At 39.1% G+C, this 20,022-nt stretch overlaps 1 protein-coding gene across 1 annotated transcript in view; it reads right to left on the reverse strand.

The window, feature by feature from the left end:
- The window catches only part of OSBPL5 (oxysterol binding protein like 5), a 165,725-nt gene that overhangs the window by 25,766 nt on the left and 119,937 nt on the right, over positions 1 to 20,022 (reverse strand). Inside the window, exons 7-8 of the mRNA XM_058158241.1 lie at positions 12,963 to 13,047; positions 1 to 172 (exon numbers count right to left, since the gene is read on the reverse strand). Of these exons, the coding sequence (XP_058014224.1) occupies positions 1 to 172; positions 12,963 to 13,047 (257 nt within the window). The remainder of the gene's footprint in view (positions 173 to 12,962; positions 13,048 to 20,022) is intronic.

Below are 20,022 nucleotides of genomic sequence, written 5' to 3' on the forward strand. Positions count from 1 at the left end.
TGGAAAAGTTCCTGATCTGAGACTGTCGCTGTGTGGAGCAAGTTGTACAGCCCAGCGTGTGAAGAATCATTTGAGCAATTCAGATCTCCATCTTTCGCTTGCTTAGAAGCACTTAGCCTAAAGAGGCTGGAGCAGCGCAAGGCCAATTCCAGGGCATCTAACCAGCATCGACCTATGAAACAGAAGCAAAGCAGTCAAAGTAGGCAATGCACAACAATGACTGTTTCCAAGTTCACACTGGCAACACCGAACTAATGAAAATTTAGCCTATTTTTTTTCCCATTGAAGAAAATGTGACAAATAACACTCTATCAACAAAGAATAACAATGAAGGTCAAGCATAATTCTCTACCAGTGAACACTGAGAGCAAATATTCAATTCACACCATTAAAAAATTAAGCTAAACTTTATCATAACCAAGAGTTAAAAAGAAGGGTATGGGCAGAGAGAAAAAGATGTGAAATCAGCTCTGTTAAATAAAAGTGCTGCCACCAGGCTTTGTTTAATCTCCATCAAAACTCCTAAACTTCTTGTGAGTCATAAAAGAAGCCTTTTAAAAATAGAATAAGAATAATGATATGGAGCACACTTGGCTAACTGTGTTAACTAAGAGCCAAGCCTTGCAGAAAGTCTAGAAACAAATTCTAGATTTACCTACAGAAGAACAGAGTACAGGCTTTTTAAAGAAATGTAACAAAAGATGAGAAATTGCTGGGATAGGTACATATGATGTGAATAAAAATATATTAAATAGAAAGTTGGTATTTAAACTATTCTATTTCCAAACTGGTTCATTTTGCATATGTATAAAATTTGGAAATACCCAGAATTAGTACTTAAATTACATAGGAGATATCCATCAGACTTAATGTTGCTGGTGCATTATAAAGAAAATTTGACACTCTCTCCTGGGAATAGATTCTTACCACAACTCTGGCTTCATCATATATCTAATACTTTAGAAGCATATTCAAGGTGTGGATAGAATCAAAAGCCAATAAAAATGAAGCTCCCGGTCAAAATTTCTTAGTAAGAAAGACCGAGGAAAAAGTCTTCAATGCAGCTGCTGGATAAAAGAAGGTACACAGATTGCCAATTACTTGGTTCACTGACATAAATTAGGCCAAAACAGAAAAAAAAAAACACCAAAACCCACAAAAAGCAGAGGCTGAGATAATCAGTGACCAGCCTCAATCTTACGAGGATTAAGCAGCATGAAGGACAGAACAGGAAGGAACATTTAAGTTCAAGTCTCCCAAGACAAGATAAAGCTGCCTATCTTGTCCTTCTGCTGTTACCTGTCCAGTCTTGCCACAGATAGCTCCTTATTTGAAGCCCTCCCTGATCTCTGCGGGCAAACTGGGAGAAGGATTGCTCAAATTCTCCCTGTAGAAGGGGTCTTTCTGTCTCCATATCTTGGTGTCCCAGCTCTGATTCAAAGCAGGGTTGAGTTGAGAAAAGGTAGCTTATATGCAGTAGTACCATCTTATCTCCTATAGATGGAGCTGTATCTCTAGTATAACAATAGCTGTAGTACTGCAAGATTATTTATTGATTTGACCTGATTTGGTTATAATTTCTATTGTCCAAAAACAACAGCACCTTTCAACCTTTTCATGATCATTATTCTGGTATAAATAATTTCCCAATGACAATATGGACTGACAATAGTCCAATGTCCACTAAACATTGCTAGCTTTTAAATACCAAGGCTGAGGGAGAGAAAGGGATAGGATAGGGGAGGCTTCTGTGGGGCAAGGTTGAGGGAGAGAAGGCGATATGATAGGAGAGGGTTCTGTGGGGCAAGGCTGAAGGGGAAAAGGGGAGAGGAGAGGCCGATTGTAACTACTCATTAATTTTCAAGCTGTAAGTCTCGATTGATCAAGCCCAATCATATAGTTTTGTAGCGAAGCACGGCTATCCAGCTAGTATCATAATAAATATCCATTTATCAAAATACCATTTCCTTATATTTGCTATTAAGAAGAATCCTCCAGAAACAGGGGATGATGATGATCTAATAATGATTTATTGGGTCTTTCTTGCACACCCAACATAAAAATAATTGTATAACTAAAGCCTACTTAATATTCAGTACATCTCCTGGTGACTTCATGGACATGTTTCTATAGTTTTCTTGGCAACAGCATGGAAATGAATTGTTGCTCTCTTCTTCTAGGATACAGCAACCTTACTCTAGTGGAGACTTGGGGATATGTTGATGTGCTGTTATCTGACAATGGTCTCCATATCATGCTGATCTACAACTTTCAGTATTGGTTATGATGGGCCATACTAGTTGCAAATGCTGAGAATTATAATTCAGCAACTGCTCAGAAACACTGGTTACCCATCCCTATAGAATGGGTTACAAAATACATAATTTACCTTTTCTTGACATGGTATATAGACCAAAACCAGTACCTGAATAAACACACACAAAGAGAGAAAGGGGGAGAGGAGGGGGGGGAGGGAGAGAGAGAGAGAGAGAGAGAGAGAGAGAGAGAGAGAGAGAATATGTGTGTGTACTGTGTATATGTGTGTGTGTGTGTATCCATGCAGACACATGTACTCTGTATCAGAATAATGCATAGTAATGGCATCAGTAACATAAGTAACAAATAGTGCTCACAACCCAATGAATGTTGAAAATCTTGTATAGAATTTAATGGCTGAAGACAGTACAGTTTTAGATCCACAATTTTGGCCTCACAATTCTTTCTGCAATAGTTTTCACAGTGATTTAAGAGACCCAAGGCAACTGGATCCAAAACTTTGCTGAATCATAAAAGCAAACTGAGGCTGCAAGCCTATGTCCATGACTACTTTCTTGAGAGCAATTTCTACCGAGAATCAGTTTGGAATAAAATGGGTAGGGTTATGCTATAAATTGGTCTTAACCTATTCTCTTTCATCCATTTAACATATCTCACATCTGAATGGACAATGTCATTTATGTATTGTTGGATTGTAATTCCATGATGCCTCATCTATCGAGAAATGCAGTAACCACAAGCCATATGAGACATGACACAAATTGCTCATGGGATAAAGAGATTGGTGGCTTAGAGAAAGGGAGCAAACCTTTGGCAACTCTGTGGTTTTTAAAAAATGAATTGTTAGGCTGGAGGAATGACAAGACAGAAATGTGAAAATAATCGTATATCACTCAATCTGCCATGTCATAGAAAAGTTCAGTTTCTATTAGGGAGGGGAAGTTTCAAGAACATGGAGGTCCAAGTAGGGAGATAAATAAAAACAGCTGTTTCTTGATTTCATAAGGTTTATTACATCCAACTCCTAACAATGAAGATGAAGCCTTTAAGCTACTGGCAATAAGACAGGTCAATCCAATCACCTTAGTCTAAAAAGAATTATATGACTAATTATTTCAGGTTTTTTTCCCAAGGTAGCATTAGGATGAAAGTCCTTAGAAAAAAAAACCCTGCATCTTGTCTCTGGCAGAATTACCAAGAATTATGAAATACCTTGATTTGTAATTCAAGATAAAACAGAAGGGCTGTTAAAGTGATCCTAAAGGAGATAATAACTTTTAAGATTTAGATTGATAGGCAGCCACCGGAGCTACTCAATTGCCTCAAAAGCCTGAGGGACTGGTTGGTTTTCATTTCTTTTCCATGGGCAGACTTGGCAGCAATATTTGAAATACCTTGTCATTCTGTGAACTACTATCTTTCCAAAATTAATTATGTCTTGTAGCTCTCTTGGGAAGAGAAACAAAACAGAATTTAAAGCTTCCGTAGAAAAGTATTCAGTAAGGTTTGCTCACAAAATTTAGGGTAGTAATTAAAAAAACAAGAAGTCTGAAAACCTTGTTTATCCCCATTTTGTATTCATTTTGTATTCATTTTTGCTACACTGAAAAGGCGATTTTCATCTCTAATTAAATCAATCAAGGTCTTAGAAAATCCTCTAGGAGTTCAGGATTTCCAAAGTGTGGAAGCTCAGTGTCCCAATTCAGAAGAATTTTGGAAATTGACTTAAATAGTGACTGAGGGTGGAATCCTTTAATTCACAGTAAACCAGCTGATCTTTTCCGGTTGGAGAAAGAGAATTTATATCAAGGAAGAAAAATAAACTACGAAAAAGAGAAGGAACAGATGATCCTGCCTGCTTCTGTCGACATCTACCAATAGGGCTGCAACTCCTATTGACTTTCTGGAGAAGCTGGCAGACATTACTGCAAATGGCAATCACACAATTCTGGGGCACTTGCCAACCAGCTATAAGTGCGAACAGGTTACCAATCACTCAGATCATGTGGGGTTGGCAGCATGACATTTTATAAAGGTTGGAAATACTTTAAAAGTTGTAAAGCAATTTTCAGAGGACACTGTCATTTTGAATGGTTATTAAATGAGCAGTCATAACTTAAGGACTACCAGTATCCTGTGATTTGGTAGGACCTCGCATTTAGTTCAATAAGATGTTTTGGTATTAGCATGCAGGGAGCGATGCTGTTAACCTGCAACAGAATTGTAGCCCAACCTATTATTTGTAACAAAATAAAAATCTGATTTCAGATCAATACATGTGTAGTTCAGTTGACATTCTGATTATAAATTAAAAGCCAATAAAACAAAAATAATATTATTTCACTTAATGTGAGTGATCTAAAAGACAATTGATTTGTCAGAATGGAAGGAAAGCATTTTGGTTTTTTTCTGAAATGTGAAATATTATAGGAAATGAAAATCTCTTCCCTATGAAAAAAAGCACTGCCTGAGAAAGTTATAAACATTAGAGATTAAATGGATGATCACAGAAGAAACACTGCTTGATTCAAAGCATTGATGAAAAAATTAGCAGAAGCCTTTTAATTATAACAGTGTCTTTGCAAATATGTTACCATTCCACATTTATGGTTTCTAGTTTACAGAAAAATACACTTGCAAATGTACTTATTAGACCCATAACTGAATATGAAATTATATTTCAGCAAGAGCAGTTAAGTTTACTTATATATAATATTTTATATGTTAAACAATTCAAACAGAATATAGTACTATAATATATTTTGATTCAACTCATAATGTAAACTATTTTTAAAAATGTAACAAAAAAGGTTGTAGACCAATGGAATCTCCCTTTATGTGAATCACAGCAAAGACGGTATTTTTTTAAAACACAGTTCGTGCTCAATAGCATACAAACTAGAGTAAATTGAGGAAACCACTGTATTTAATGCATGACCAGAAATCAAACACTAAAATAAAATGTGTTAATTGTACAAGACATAGAATCTGTTTGCGGCCATCTTATAACCCTGTGGTTGTCTGCTCCAAATTCAGCCTTTTTAAATGTTTGTGGTTGTACATAATAATCAAGTTTAAAACCAAAACAATTACTGCATGCTTTCATATGCTTGAACTTCCACTCCTCTGCATTTTGAAACACCTGTTGTTTAGCAGTACAATAAAACCATGATCTCTCTGAATAATAATTGTAAAAAGAGGCAGAGAGGAAGAATGTATATTGCAGGGAATTAGTGTCACTTCAGCACTGATTAGCTAAAAGCGTATCAAAAATCAAAATAAATGTCATAACACTGAGAAAAACACTTGGGTAGATCTAGGCTCTCACTCAAAAGTTGGTTTTGCAACGATTTATACAGGCATAGAAAGGAATCACGGTTTGCATATGATGCACAAAGATAACATGTTGTGGGTTAGCAAAACCTCCCTTTGTAATAAGGAATCATAAAAATCTGATATTTATGGCAACAGCAAACACTAGCATTTTTTGTTCTCTACGATGCGCAGGCAGTGAAGAGGAATGAAGGGTGGGAAATGGTAACAGAATGTGGCTGGTTCTTTTCCCTATTTTAGATGAACTTTACAGTGAAAATGCACTTCAGCTGCTTTCACTCATCTTCCAACTTAGACACACAAAGCTTGTGCCTGTTGCAACCTAGAAGATGAAAATAAGTCCTCTGCATCCCAGTGTAACATATAACAAGACTGTAATTTATTAATCTTTCAAAATTACAACTGCTTGAATATATTGGAGATTTCAATATAATTGAATGTAATTTCAAAAACTTTCCTGGGTTGTGGGAAGGTGATAAAATTATGTCAGCCAACAAGAAAGAACAAAACTCACCATCTGATTCAGAAGCTGCCCTGAAGATCAAGTAGCTGCTTGGAAGAGGTTGAGTGATTGACCCTACATTCTCTCCCTTTGGACCCTGGAACAATTTGTGAAATGAAAAGAAACTTTCTTTAGCACGAAATGTGTATTTCAATATTATCTTCTTTACTTGGCATTTTCAATGTTATTCTTTTTAGGTTTCAAATTAGTGAAAGTTATACAATCATCCTTTGTCTGCAAGCTGGAACAGCAAGTTTAAAACAACTGAAACAGACATAGTCCAACATCTGGGAAACATAGTTGCTATTTTTTAAAATTGATAATTAGTATATCATCAGACATGCCTATTACATTTAAAATGGAGCAGTAACTAACACCTTATTGGGAAATGATCAGGCAATCACAAAATGGAATTAACTAAGGTTAAAATTATCAGCAAAATATGTTTGGTAGGAGAATTAGATCCTTGCTTTGCACTTATTCATATCACGGCAATATACCAAAATTTAACTTTTTCGATATAATAGAATATGGAATCAATTGCTCATGTCTCTATACAAAGATAAAAATAGTTTTAAGTGTAAAATGCCCATTCCCTTTTACAAAACACACAAACCTATAGCAGCATCTATTCGTAAAGTCTCTTCAGTCACATATCACATATCTTGTATGAACATGAATTTTATATAATAGTGATCTGGGCTTAGCACCTGACTTATGATTGCAACGTTGGAGAATGTCCTAGACCAGGGGTCCCCAACTCCTGGCCAAGGACCATAAAAACAAGTGTACATTACATGATTAAACATGCAAGAAAAAGGCAGGTAGGAGGCTGTGTTCCCAGCATCTTTGTGTATACACCACTCTTTACAAGTAGGTTTTCTATCTTGATGATTTTTCAAGATGGATCAGCATGTGGGCAATCAATTGTCCAAGAGCAGAGAACAATTCTACACCTCTCATGTCACTAAATCCATTTCTCACCTAAAATAAATCAGGAATCTTTGAAAATACACTTTCAGTTGCACATAACGTAAGCAAAACACCTAATGAACAATGAAAGTATTCAGCTGAAGATAATGAGAACCATATGATGAGGTCAGAAAAATTGTGCAACAAAGAAAGGTGTCCAATTATTTTTGCAGTATTTCCTCTTGGTAACTGGAAATGGACGTTGGTCTTACCTGAGACGTCCTTTCTCAGCAAGGAGGAAAACGGCAGTCAGGCATGGGTTAACTCTTGTGTCAAGCTTGTAGGACCGAGTCTTTAATTTGTTTCAAGCCCCGCCTTATCCTGTTGTCTCTCCAGTTTTTGGCGAGGAAGCTGCTCAGACTCTGCGTGTCTTCCTGAAATGACAAACAATTAATGTACGCCCCCCCCCCATGGATAAAAATCGGCCCCAGAAGGGTGGGGCTGACTGCCGTTTTCCACCTTGCTGAGAAAGGACGCCTCAGGTAAGACCAACGCCCATTCTCCAGACAGGTGGGAAAACGGCAGTCAGGCATGGGACATACCAAAGCTAGGTGATTGTCCGGGAGGGTGAAGATAGGCCGATGAGTCATGGGTTGTCGTGTACACTTTGCAAAACTCGCTCATCAAGGAGGCTTCTGCCGATGCATAGGTATCGAGTTTATAGTGTCTGATGAAAGGCGACGGTGAAGACCAAGTTGCCGCCTGCATACTTCCTCTAAGGGCGCCTGGCCGCCCAAGCTGCAAGTGGAGGCACTGTGGAGTGTGCTGTGATGTTCTTTGGCCGAGGAAGAGATTGCAAATCGATGTCATGGCTATGGTGGCCCGTATCCATCTGCCAATGGTAGGTCCTGAAACTTTGGAGCCTAACGAAGAAGGTTGAAGGAAACAAGGAGAGCTTCCGCTTACTTAAATGGAGAAGTACAATGTAAGTATATCTTTAAGGCTCTTCGGACATCCAACGATGCCATTCATGTTCCTTTGATGTCTGGGGGGACAGAAATTTGGGAGAATCAGTTCCTGAGAACGATGAAATAGTGAATTAACTTTTGGAACAAAGGTTGGGTCGAGACGCAGAACTACCCTATCGAGGTGAAAATGCAAAGGTCTTTATGTTGAGAGCGCTGCCAATTCTGGAAATGCGCGAGCTGAAGTTATGGCAATAAGGAAAGTCACCTTGAAAGTCAAGAGTCGAAAGAAGCCTCTCGGAGTGGTTCAAATGGCGCCTCATTAATGTATTAAGAACTTTATTAAGGTTCCAGGATGGGTACCTGTGAATAGTAGGAGGATGCAGGTTAGAGGCCCCTCAAAACAATCTGATGACTGGATCCTTTGCCAGGGACTCTGATGAGCTGAAGGTAAGCACCGAGGAAAGAGCTGCGACTTGGCGTCGGAGGGTGTTAGGAGAGAGACCTGACGCCAGGCCCTCTTGTAGGAAACCAATGATGTGAGATAGGTCAGGATCCCTAGGTGAAATGGACCTCTTGAGCACCACATCGAGAAAGCTTTCCAAGTGAATTGGTATATGCGCTGTGGATGGTCGCCGTGCCGCCTGAATTGTCGGTACTGCCTGGGGAATGTTGAGACCCGCTAAGATGTCCCGCCAATCGCCAGACGGTGAGTTGTAACCACTGAGGTTCTGGATGGATGAGAACGCCTGACTGAGAGCAATCTGATTGTCTGGTATGCGCCAAGGTGTTGTCACTGAAAGAGCTTTGAGGTCCGCAAACCAAGGTCTCCGAGGCCAATGAGGAGCCACTAGGATTAGTTCGCCTTCTTCCAGGAGTTTTCTGATTACCTTGGGAATTAATGGAAGCGGAGGGAACGATAAAGCAGTTCCGTGGCCATGGTGATCTTAGCGCATCGACCGCTTCCGCCTCCTGGGGACGGGAACCTGGCAAAGAATCTGGGTAGTTGATGATTTGAGGAGTTGCAAATAGATCCACCTTGGGAAGACCAAATCAAGGGAAATCTTTGAAAGAGAGCTGGATCTAGTTTCCACTCCGCTTGATCTATTTGTTGGCGACTGAGGGCATCCGCCCAACATTTGCTGTGCCTGAAATATGGGAAGCTCAAGCGAGAGAAGGTTGAATTCGCCCAGTGGCCGAGGGTCAGTGTCTCTGTCATGAGGGTTCTTGAATGTGTGCCTCCCCATCTGTTTATATGGGCTTTTGCTGTTGTGTTGTCTGTGAGCACAAGAATGTCCTGACCCTTCACTAAGTCGTGGAAGTGGAGAAGGGCCTTGTGGATTGCTCTTAGTTCTAGAAGGTTTATATTGAGTTTATGCTCCTGTGCTGACCATAAGCCTTGAGCCATATTTGGACCCAGGTGGGCTCCCCATCCTGTGAGACTGGCATCTGTCGAAGGACAATTCTGTTGGGTTCTCTGAATCGACTGCCCTTGGACAGAGCGCCTGATAGCCACCACTGGAGTGATGTCAGTGTCTTTGGTAGAAGACGAATTCTTGTTAGTGATGTGGACTGGCCTCTTCGCTGATACGGGAGCAAGGTCCATTGTAGTTCCCTGCTGTAAGCGAGACCAGGGTACAATTCCAAAAGTGGAAACCATCTTCCCAATAGTTGGGAAAGAGATTTCAAGGACTGATCGGGAATAAATGATCTGTCTGACCAGATCCTTGAGACTATTCTGGCGATCCTGGGAGAGGAATACTAATGACTGTTTGGAATCTATGATAGCTCCCAGGTGTAAGATAATGTTGAAGGTGAGAGGTGGCTTTTGGCCCAATTTATGGAAAAGCCATGTTCCTGTAGTATATGAATAGTGGTATTTAGGTCCCGATGAGCCAAGGGCTCAGATCGGGACATGATGATAATATCATCCAGGTAGAATTGGATGCGGATGGGATGAGTGCGAATGTGACCAATTAAGGCTCCCATGACTTTGGAGAACACTCTGGGGCTGAAGATAAACCAAACGGAAGGGCCCTATATTGAAAATGTTGGCCATTGTAACAGAAACGGAGGTATTTTCTATGTCCCGGGGCAATAAGAACATGAAGATAAGCTTCTGTTAGGTCTATTGAAGCCATGAAATCCTCTGGGTGAATGGCTTCTAAAATAGAATGTAAGGACTGCATCTTAAATTTTCGATAAGCAATGAATTTATTTAAGGATTTAAGGTCCAGAATTGCCCTCCATCCCCCCGAGGGTTTAGCTACTACAAAAAGTCTAGAGTAAAACCCCTTGCCCTGATGAGACTGTGGAACCTGTTGAATAGCTTTGATATTGGAGAGATGAGTAATGGCCTCTTCCATGATAGCACGGTTATGACTGTCGTGAGAAATGGGACAAGGAATAAAAAACCTAGGGGGAATAGAGGTGAATTCTAAAAAGAGACCTTCCCTAATAGTCTGTAGAACCCAAGCATCCGAAATAGTAGATTCCCAGTGGGCGGAGAAAAGGGACAGGCGTCCGCCAATGGGAGGGGAAGAGAGTGAATTACTTAGATCTACGGGAGCCCCTTCCCCTACCCCCACGGAAGGGCTTTCTGGAAGAAATCTTGTAAGGTGTTCTGACCTGATTGTCCTGCTGAAAGGAGCCTCTGGGTTGAAAAGGTCTGTGTTGACGTGGCTGGTAGAAGCTGGAATCGAACCCCGAAACGACTGATGACGAGAATAAGGAGTTGAGCGAACGCCAGAGGGCCTGGACAATGATGGAAGGATCTTCCGCTTATCCTTTGTTTCAATCAAGAGGGGTTCAAGTGACTCCCCAAACAATTTTTCTCCTGAAAAGGGTGATGAGGCTAGTCTCCATTTGTTTTTTACATCTGCCTGCCAATTACGAAGCCAAAGGAGCCTGCGTGAAGTGATAGAAGACCCTATGGCCTTGGATGCGAAACGAGCGGCATTGAGTGTGGCATCTGCCGAGTATTCCAGTGCTGCAATGATCTTGTTAAGGTCCTGGTGGGATCTTGTATCTGCTGGGTTTGTCCTTGCTTGTAACTGCTTCAACCAAATGATGGTTGCTCTGTTGAAAAAGGATGCTGGAGCAGCCGCCACTGACCAAGCTGCCGCCTGATGCCCTTTTATTAGAACCTTTTCAGCCCTTTTATCTTCAGGACGAAGATATTCCTCTGGGGGTCCCGTTATGTGGGAGGTGGCAGAAAGAGAGACTATAGGATTGTCTACTGCCGGTACCTGTAGGAGGTTGGACATTTCAGAAGTCATATTATATAAACGTTTGTCTAGGCTGTTTGGAAAAGGTCCAGAACCTGGGGCTGCCCATTGTCGTTGAACCACATCTGTAAATAGTTTGGGGGACGGTACAGCGTCTGCTGTTATTGCTGGTTCAGAAAATAAAGTAGTAGAGGGATCATCCCCTTTCTCCCTACTAATTCTAGTTGTGGCCACTTCTCCCAATCGGGTGGTCATTTGGGCCTTATGTAATAGTGATTTAAAGACTTGAGGATTAAATAATCCAATGAAGGCTGGTTGTTCAAGATCTAAGCCTTCATCTTCTGAAAGGGCCTCATCCCTAGGGATCTCTCCCTCTGACAAATATTCTTGATCTGAATGGTCAGGAGATACCGCCTGACCGTGTTCTGACATGATGTCTTCAGAACCTAGATGTTCCTGATGAGATCTGGCTGGAGGAGCTTGAGGCCTAGACTCCTGCTGATAACATTGCCTGAAGCTGGATCGAATTGCATCAGCAATGAGAATCCCAAACTGGAGGAAGCTGTAAGCCCATAACTGTATATGAAATTATATTTCAGCAAGAGCAGTTAAGTTTACTTATATATAATATTTTATATGTTAAACAATTCAAACAGAATATAGTACTATAATATATTTTGATTCAACTCATAATGTAAACTATTTTTAAAAATGTAACAAAAAAGGTTGTAGACCAATGGAATCTCCCTTTAGACGGTATTTTTTTAAAACACAGTTCGTGCGCAATAGCATACAAACTAGAGTAAATTGAGGAAACCACTGTATTTAATGCATGACCAGAAATCAAACACTAAAATAAAATGTGTTAATTGTACAAGACATAGAATCTGTTTGCGGCCATCTTATAACCCTGTGGTTGTCTGCTCCAAATTCAGCCTTTTTAAATGTTTGTGGTTGTACATAATAATCAAGTTTAAAACCAAAACAATTACTGCATGCTTTCATATGCTTGAACTTCCACTCCTCTGCATTTTGAAACACCTGTTGTTTAGCAGTACAATAAAACCATGATCTCTCTGAATAATAATTGTAAAAAGAGGCAGAGAGGAAGAATGTATATTGCAGGGAATTAGTGTCACTTCAGCACTGATTAGCTAAAAGCGTATCAAAAATCAAAATAAATGTCATAACACTGAGAAAAACACTTGGGTAGATCTAGGCTCTCACTCAAAAGTTGGTTTTGCAACGATTTATACAGGCATAGAAAGGAATCACGGTTTGCATATGATGCACAAAGATAACATGTTGTGGGTTAGCAAAACCTCCCTTTGTAATAAGGAATCATAAAAATCTGATATTTATGGCAACAGCAAACACTAGCATTTTTTGTTCTCTACGATGCGCAGGCAGTGAAGAGGAATGAAGGGTGGGAAATGGTAACAGAATGTGGCTGGTTCTTTTCCCTATTTTAGATGAACTTTACAGTGAAAATGCACTTCAGCTGCTTTCACTCATCTTCCAACTTAGACACACAAAGCTTGTGCCTGTTGCAACCTAGAAGATGAAAATAAGTCCTCTGCATCCCAGTGTAACATATAACAAGACTGTAATTTATTAATCTTTCAAAATTACAACTGCTTGAATATATTGGAGATTTCAATATAATTGAATGTAATTTCAAAAACTTTCCTGGGTTGTGGGAAGGTGATAAAATTATGTCAGCCAACAAGAAAGAACAAAACTCACCATCTGATTCAGAAGCTGCCCTGAAGATCAAGTAGCTGCTTGGAAGAGGTTGAGTGATTGACCCTACATTCTCTCCCTTTGGACCCTGGAACAATTTGTGAAATGAAAAGAAACTTTCTTTAGCACGAAATGTGTATTTCAATATTATCTTCTTTACTTGGCATTTTCAATGTTATTCTTTTTAGGTTTCAAATTAGTGAAAGTTATACAATCATCCTTTGTCTGCAAGCTGGAACAGCAAGTTTAAAACAACTGAAACAGACATAGTCCAACATCTGGGAAACATAGTTGCTATTTTTTAAAATTGATAATTAGTATATCATCAGACATGCCTATTACATTTAAAATGGAGCAGTAACTAACACCTTATTGGGAAATGATCAGGCAATCACAAAATGGAATTAACTAAGGTTAAAATTAGCAGCAAAATATGTTTGGTAGGAGAATTAGATCCTTGCTTTGCACTTATTCATATCACGGCAATATACCAAAATTTAACTTTTTCGATATAATAGAATATGGAATCAATTGCTCATGTCTCTATACAAAGATAAAAATAGTTTTAAGTGTAAAATGCCCATTCCCTTTTACAAAACACACAAACCTATAGCAGCATCTATTCGTAAAGTCTCTTCAGTCACATATCACATATCTTGTATGAACATGAATTTTATATAATAGTGATCTGGGCGGCTTAGCACCTGACTTATGATTGCAACGTTGGAGAATGTCCTAGACCAGGGGTCCCCAACTCCTGGCCAAGGACCATAAAAACAAGTGTACATTACATGATTAAACATGCAAGAAAAAGGCAGGTAGGAGGCTGTGTTCCCAGCATCTTTGTGTATACACCACTCTTTACAAGTAGGTTTTCTATCTTGATGATTTTTCAAGATGGATCAGCATGTGGGCAATCAATTGTCCAAGAGCAGAGAACAATTCTACACCTCTCATGTCACTAAATCCATTTCTCACCTAAAATAAATCAGGAATCTTTGAAAATACACTTTCAGTTGCACATAACGTAAGCAAAACACCTAATGAACAATGAAAGTATTCAGCTGAAGATAATGAGAACCATATGATGAGGTCAGAAAAATTGTGCAACAAAGAAAGGTGTCCAATTATTTTTGCAATATTTCCTCTTGGTAACTGGAAATCTATCAGTTTCTGAAGAATACTCAACATAAGAGTTCTTATTCTGAAGACTAGAAAGGACTGTAATAACCATTAACTCTAAAGTAGTTTGAAGGATCCTTAATGTTTTTATTTGATCATAACTTGAACTCATAAAAACTGCTGCACTGGTTATTTCTAGTTTAATGCATAATGTAAAAAGACACTGAGTAGTTATCATGGTAACCCTTTAGGATCCAGACTTTCCTCATTCTTCTGCCACTTCATGGATAGATTAATTGAAATCAGTCTTACAGGATACACAATGTGGGAGAATATAGTTAGGTTGGAGGCAATCTTAAATCCATGCTAATATTGGAGATGGAAGGTAGTTTCCTATTTTGAAACTACAGGAAGTCCTCGAGTTATGACCACAACTGAGCCTAAAATTTATGTTGCTAAGTGAATCATTGCAATTTGTTAAATTAGCAACATGGTTGTTAAGTGAATCTGGCTTCCCCATTGACTTTGCTTGTCAGAAGGTCACAAAAGGTGATCACATGATCCCAGGATACTCCAACTGTCATAAATTTGAGTCAGTTATCAAGCATTCGAATGTAAATCACATGACCATGGGGATGTTGTAATAGTCATAAGTATAAAAAATGGTCATAAGTTACTTTTTTCAATGCTGTTGTAACTTTGAATGGTCACAAAATGAACTGTTGTAAGTCGAGGACTATCTGTATACGCCAGTTTTGAATTCCACCTTTTTTTGTTCTGTTTCAGTATAATAATAGATATTTTAATGAATAGTTTCATTTTCAGTCTAACTGCCCATCAAAATTATGTTTCAAGTTGTTTCGAGTACATCCAAATGTTCTTTATGTTTCTTGTGATAAATGCAATACAGTACTGTATTATAAATAGGAGTTTGCATGGCAGCATTATTCTAAGCCCCCCAAAATCTAAGAGGGGCAGATGAGCCTATTCAACCATTGTTCACTGGGGTACAGATGCACCTCCTCAGAGCATTTATCCTGTCCTAGATCAGACCTGGGCATATTACAGCCCCATCACCACCCGCCCTGGCGCCACATCCAGCCTTTTGGCTGTCCCTGTCCAGGCAGCCTGAGGTCAACTGGAAATTATTAATCATGCATTGCTTTTATTTTGAAGGTTACTATTTTTTAAAAAGTTTACGTGGATGTGTTGCATGCCTGCATACCTTTACAGCCTACAGGTTCAACTGTCCACAGTCTTTTTCTTCTCTTCCTTAGAAATTTATTTATTCCTTTCTTTTTCCTCTTGCTGATGACAGTCCCAATATAATAGAAAAACATGCCTATCATTCATTCCAAAGGGCAAAGCTCACCAAGCAGTAAACATACAGTCAATGTTTCATTATGGCAACATTGGGATTCCCAGACAATCCCATTAATAGGGTTTGAAAAATTTTTGCTCACCCAGTGGCTAGGAAGAAAAAAGCCAGATAAGCATCAGGCTTCATTTCAACACTGTAAGTTCCTGTCTTATAAAATGGTATTTTAGAGACAACTGCAATAAATTTAAACCAGACAGATTTATATCTCACCTCTATTTCCAGACAGATGTATATCTCACCTCTATTTCCTATGATTCAAGGCAGCATAATATGTTCCCTCCTTCTATTTTCCATAAAACAATGTGAAGTAGGTTGGGCTGATAGTCACTCAAAGTCACCCAGTTGCACTAGAGTTCACAGTCTCCCACTTCTAATCCAGCACATCAAACCAGTCCTTTGATTACACTGAGGTTTACTGTGGTATATGAATGTAGCAAATCTATGTTTTAATCCCAAAGATTATTTGAAGCAATGCAAATTAGTATTTTCTTTAAAGCAAGGATTAAAACATGTGCCCTTCCAAAGGTGGCTGAACTCAAGACAAGCAGCCAATATGACCAAAGGTAATAAAAGACAATGAGAACTGTCATTCATCATGTGGACCATCCCTGGTTTAATGCAGGGTGGTAATCTATAGATCTTATCTAAAAATACTCCTCCTTGCTGTTATGCATAATCTTGTATCTGAGTTTAAAATTGTCAACTCATTGTCTTTTTAATGCTAACACTAGATGTACTTGGAATTTATTTATTTATTTTTATTTATTTATTTAGGGAATTTATATTGCCGCCTATTCGCACATGGTGACTCACTCTCTCTAACTTCCGGGTACCCTGTCATTCATTTTTATGGAAAGCAGCATCATGTATTTATGGCACATGACAGAAATGCAATTCTGCTATTTGTCTATGTGCAGCAAGCCAGCAATTTTAACTTGGGGAAGCCAATATTCCATTTTACTACTTGCCTTTTAACCATCCTTCAAGACAATTTTTCTTAATTTCATAAATCATTAAACTTGGCATTTCTCCTGGTGAGAAATTGTGGAGAAGCTGGGAAAGGAATGGAAGAGAGAGTAGACAGCAACAATCAAAAGACAGAGGGTGAGTCAGCCACTGGCTGGCAACTTAGTCCAGTGCCAAGAAATCTGGAGAAAAGTGTTCAAATCACTCACTGAGCTTCTCCCTTAATTAACTCACTATAAAGCAAGGTGGGAAATTCCTCCTACAGTTTCCAAAAATCTGTATTTACCTCAAATAAACATTACCACTTCCTTACTAGAATCTGTTCTTGTCTCCCCTCTTCTTTGTTCTTGGCCACTCGCATTGGATTTGACATTCCTGCCTTTACAATACTAAAAAATAACTCACATACAATTATTTTTAGCCAAATCCTTACTCAATACAGTATATTAGCCAAATCCTTACTCAATTACTACAGCTGGAATGCTGCTAGCAATTTTATGGTGGAACTGGGATATGATAGGGCAGGTAATCTAGTGTTCACCAGATGTTTTATACACCAAATCAATCATCACCAGCCACCATCAAAAATAAGGAATGAAAGAACTGTTCTCTGTAACATCAGGAACACCTCAGATTACTTATTTTTATTTCCAAGCAAATTCCACTGAGTTCAATAGTACTTATACCTACGTTCCTAGGAGATGAATTGGTTAGAAATCTACAATAGCTTATTGTACTTGATTGTTCATGCATTTAACAGATAAATTCATTCTAACTATTGCCTACACAGAAGTGACTTCAAGCCCTTATTTATCTCATTTTTAAAATGTCAGCATCATTCTTCCCCTGCCACATTCCTTTAAAAAAATCATATCAAGAAATCACTGAATGTTTCCTACACTCAGCTCCTACATTTTAACTAGGGAAAGAGGAAAAACACAAGGCAAGCTGTCAGATCTTATTAATGTCAGCAGTAGCATTACAAGCCACTATACTGTTGAGGGATGAACTTTGCAACTCTTGTTCAAATTATCTCTTATGTTACCATAGAGATAGCTTTAGTTTCTTTCACAAAACCATCCAGTAAAAGACAGCACACGCACACACCTGCCTGGCCTTTGCTGGGGAGGGCAAATACATAATGCACTTGTTCTCTGCCAGAAATGTCATTAAGTCACTAAAAAGTAGGTCAGAAAATATACAGCTTCAGCAATTCAGATCATTTCCCCATCAAGTCTTCTATATTACCACATTTGGTGCCTCACCATTCCATCCACAAACTGCAAAATCAAGATCTTCATTTGATTGGGTTTTATGGAGTATGGCAAACAACAAACCCTTGGATTTGGGCTAATAAGGCCTGGCTCAAACTATCCCACCTCCACACAGCTTTATGTAACTCACAAGCTATATGTACACAATGTGCTTTGCTTATGTAAACTTTGCCAGTGTGGTTTGCAAACTACAATTCATAGTTTAGCATGTGGAAGTCTAAAAACTATGGTTTAATCAATATTGATAGCTCAATTTGCGAGTTCAGTCACTCTCTCTCCAATTGTGCCTCTCTTACAAAATCACATGACAGATTAAAGTATTTTACTATATTTCATGACAGTTTGGTTTTGGGGTGTGGTGGGATTGTTTTTAATTGTATGCTGCCCTGAATTGTTTTGCAAAGGTGTCTGTATATGGCAAATAAATCATTCCATCAATCGATTCATATAAAAAGATAAAATTTTCCTTAAAGGAAAACAGAAGTAAAAATGTAAATAATAGTTGACTGAATCTGCAGGAAAGAGAACATAAAATCTCTGTCATATAATTTTGTTCATGTACATAATTTATAAACTATAGAGCAAAGCCTATGCTTTGAATTGGAAGGATTAAAGCTGGATGGGAAAAATTACATTTTACTGCATGTCATTCAGATATAGAAGAGCAGAAGTATCTCTAATCAAAAGGAACCCTTGGCAGGAACGGAATCTTCTGAACCTGCTTCAGCTCCTCGTGTAACTTTCTCCAAGCCCAGCTCTACCAACTGCTGCAAAACAATCATTTAGACCAGGGGTCTCCAACCTTAGTAACTTTAAGGTTTGTGGTCTTCAACTCCCAGAGTTCCTCTGGCTGAGCAACTCTGGGAGTTGAAGTCCACAAGCCTTAAAGTTACTAAGGTTGGAGACCCCTGATTTAGACCACTTGTGCAGACTTCAATTCCCAGAATGCATGAATGGCTGGGGAAACTTGGGAATTGAAGTCCATACATCTTAAAGTTGCTGAGCTTGAGAAATGCCTTGGGTGAACTTTTTCCCACTGGAAACCTTTAAGTAGAAGAATAGCTCTCTAATAGTGTTGCTTAGTTTCTGGATTCCTATGGAAAGCAGGTCAATTCTACATTAAGCTCCCTCTCTTACACCTCCCTTTTGATGTGAAAAACAAGAGTACCCTTCCAAGCATCCCTTGCTCTCTACATGAATGGGATAAACACAGGAATAATGAATATGAGTTTGTGACTAGTTTGGCCCTTCCAACTTCCTTTAAAAATAAGCACTTTTGAAAACAAATAGCAATTCAAGCAAGGTATGCTACCAAAATGAACCAAATGAGTTTAAAAATGATTTGTACAATCAGTGAAATGATACAATTAGCAATAGCTTAGAGGATAACAAAAATAAAGGGTGGGTAGGTGTGGCTAGGAGATCATGTGACTAGGAGTGAGTGATGTTGATCCACCCAGGTTTTGTGGCAGCCAGTGATTTCCCCCCCCTCCCCCCGTGTGAAACGAGTCCAAATGGCTCTTTGAGTGTTTAAGGTTGCAGACCCCTGTCCTACATAAACAATAACAGTATGATTTTTATTTTATCTAAGAGTTAAAATTTACCAATGAAGTTCATTTCCTAACAATGTTTTCGACAGAAAAGATACTATTTAGGAGGGGCAGGAGGGGGCAGGTCAGTCAGTTCATCCATTCTGATAGATCTCCAGTGAGAAAAACTGCACAACACTATGAAGCCAAAGATCTCCTGTTCACAGAAAGTCTCTGGAGCCTGAATGAACAGCGACACATTAATCTAAAGTGAAAATCCTCCTCACAGGGTCTCTGCTGCCAGCCTGCTGAGTTGTTACTTTTATCAACGTGCCCCATACAAGTGTACATGCTTGAGGGACACTCCTCTGGAAGACTAAGGCACGTATTAATTTCCACACCTCCCCAGAGCTGGCAAGGCCACTCTCATTAATCACAGCCTGGAGGCAAATCATATTTACTTGCATCCTAGGGTATTTAATTTCTTGCCTATATATAAATAGAAGTAACGCAGGCCATTGGGCCTGCATAATGTCAAAGGTATTATTGTAACAGAGATGGCTTTCTATTAGACAAGACTGACTGAATTGTGTGTGTGTGTGGGGGGAGAATGTCATGTTAAATTCTGATAAAAACGAGAGACTACCTAAAGTGCTTAAGTTATGGATCAGGGGTGAAATCCAATGTGGCATTTCTGCCGAAGAAACTGTTTCAGAGAACCACAAGGGGCTGGGAATATTTCCACAGCCTTCAGAAAGCTGCTATTGGATTGCTTAGCGTGGGATTTTACC

Source organism: Ahaetulla prasina, chromosome 1, assembly GCF_028640845.1.
Source record: "Ahaetulla prasina isolate Xishuangbanna chromosome 1, ASM2864084v1, whole genome shotgun sequence".
NCBI lineage: Eukaryota > Metazoa > Chordata > Lepidosauria > Squamata > Colubridae > Ahaetulla > Ahaetulla prasina.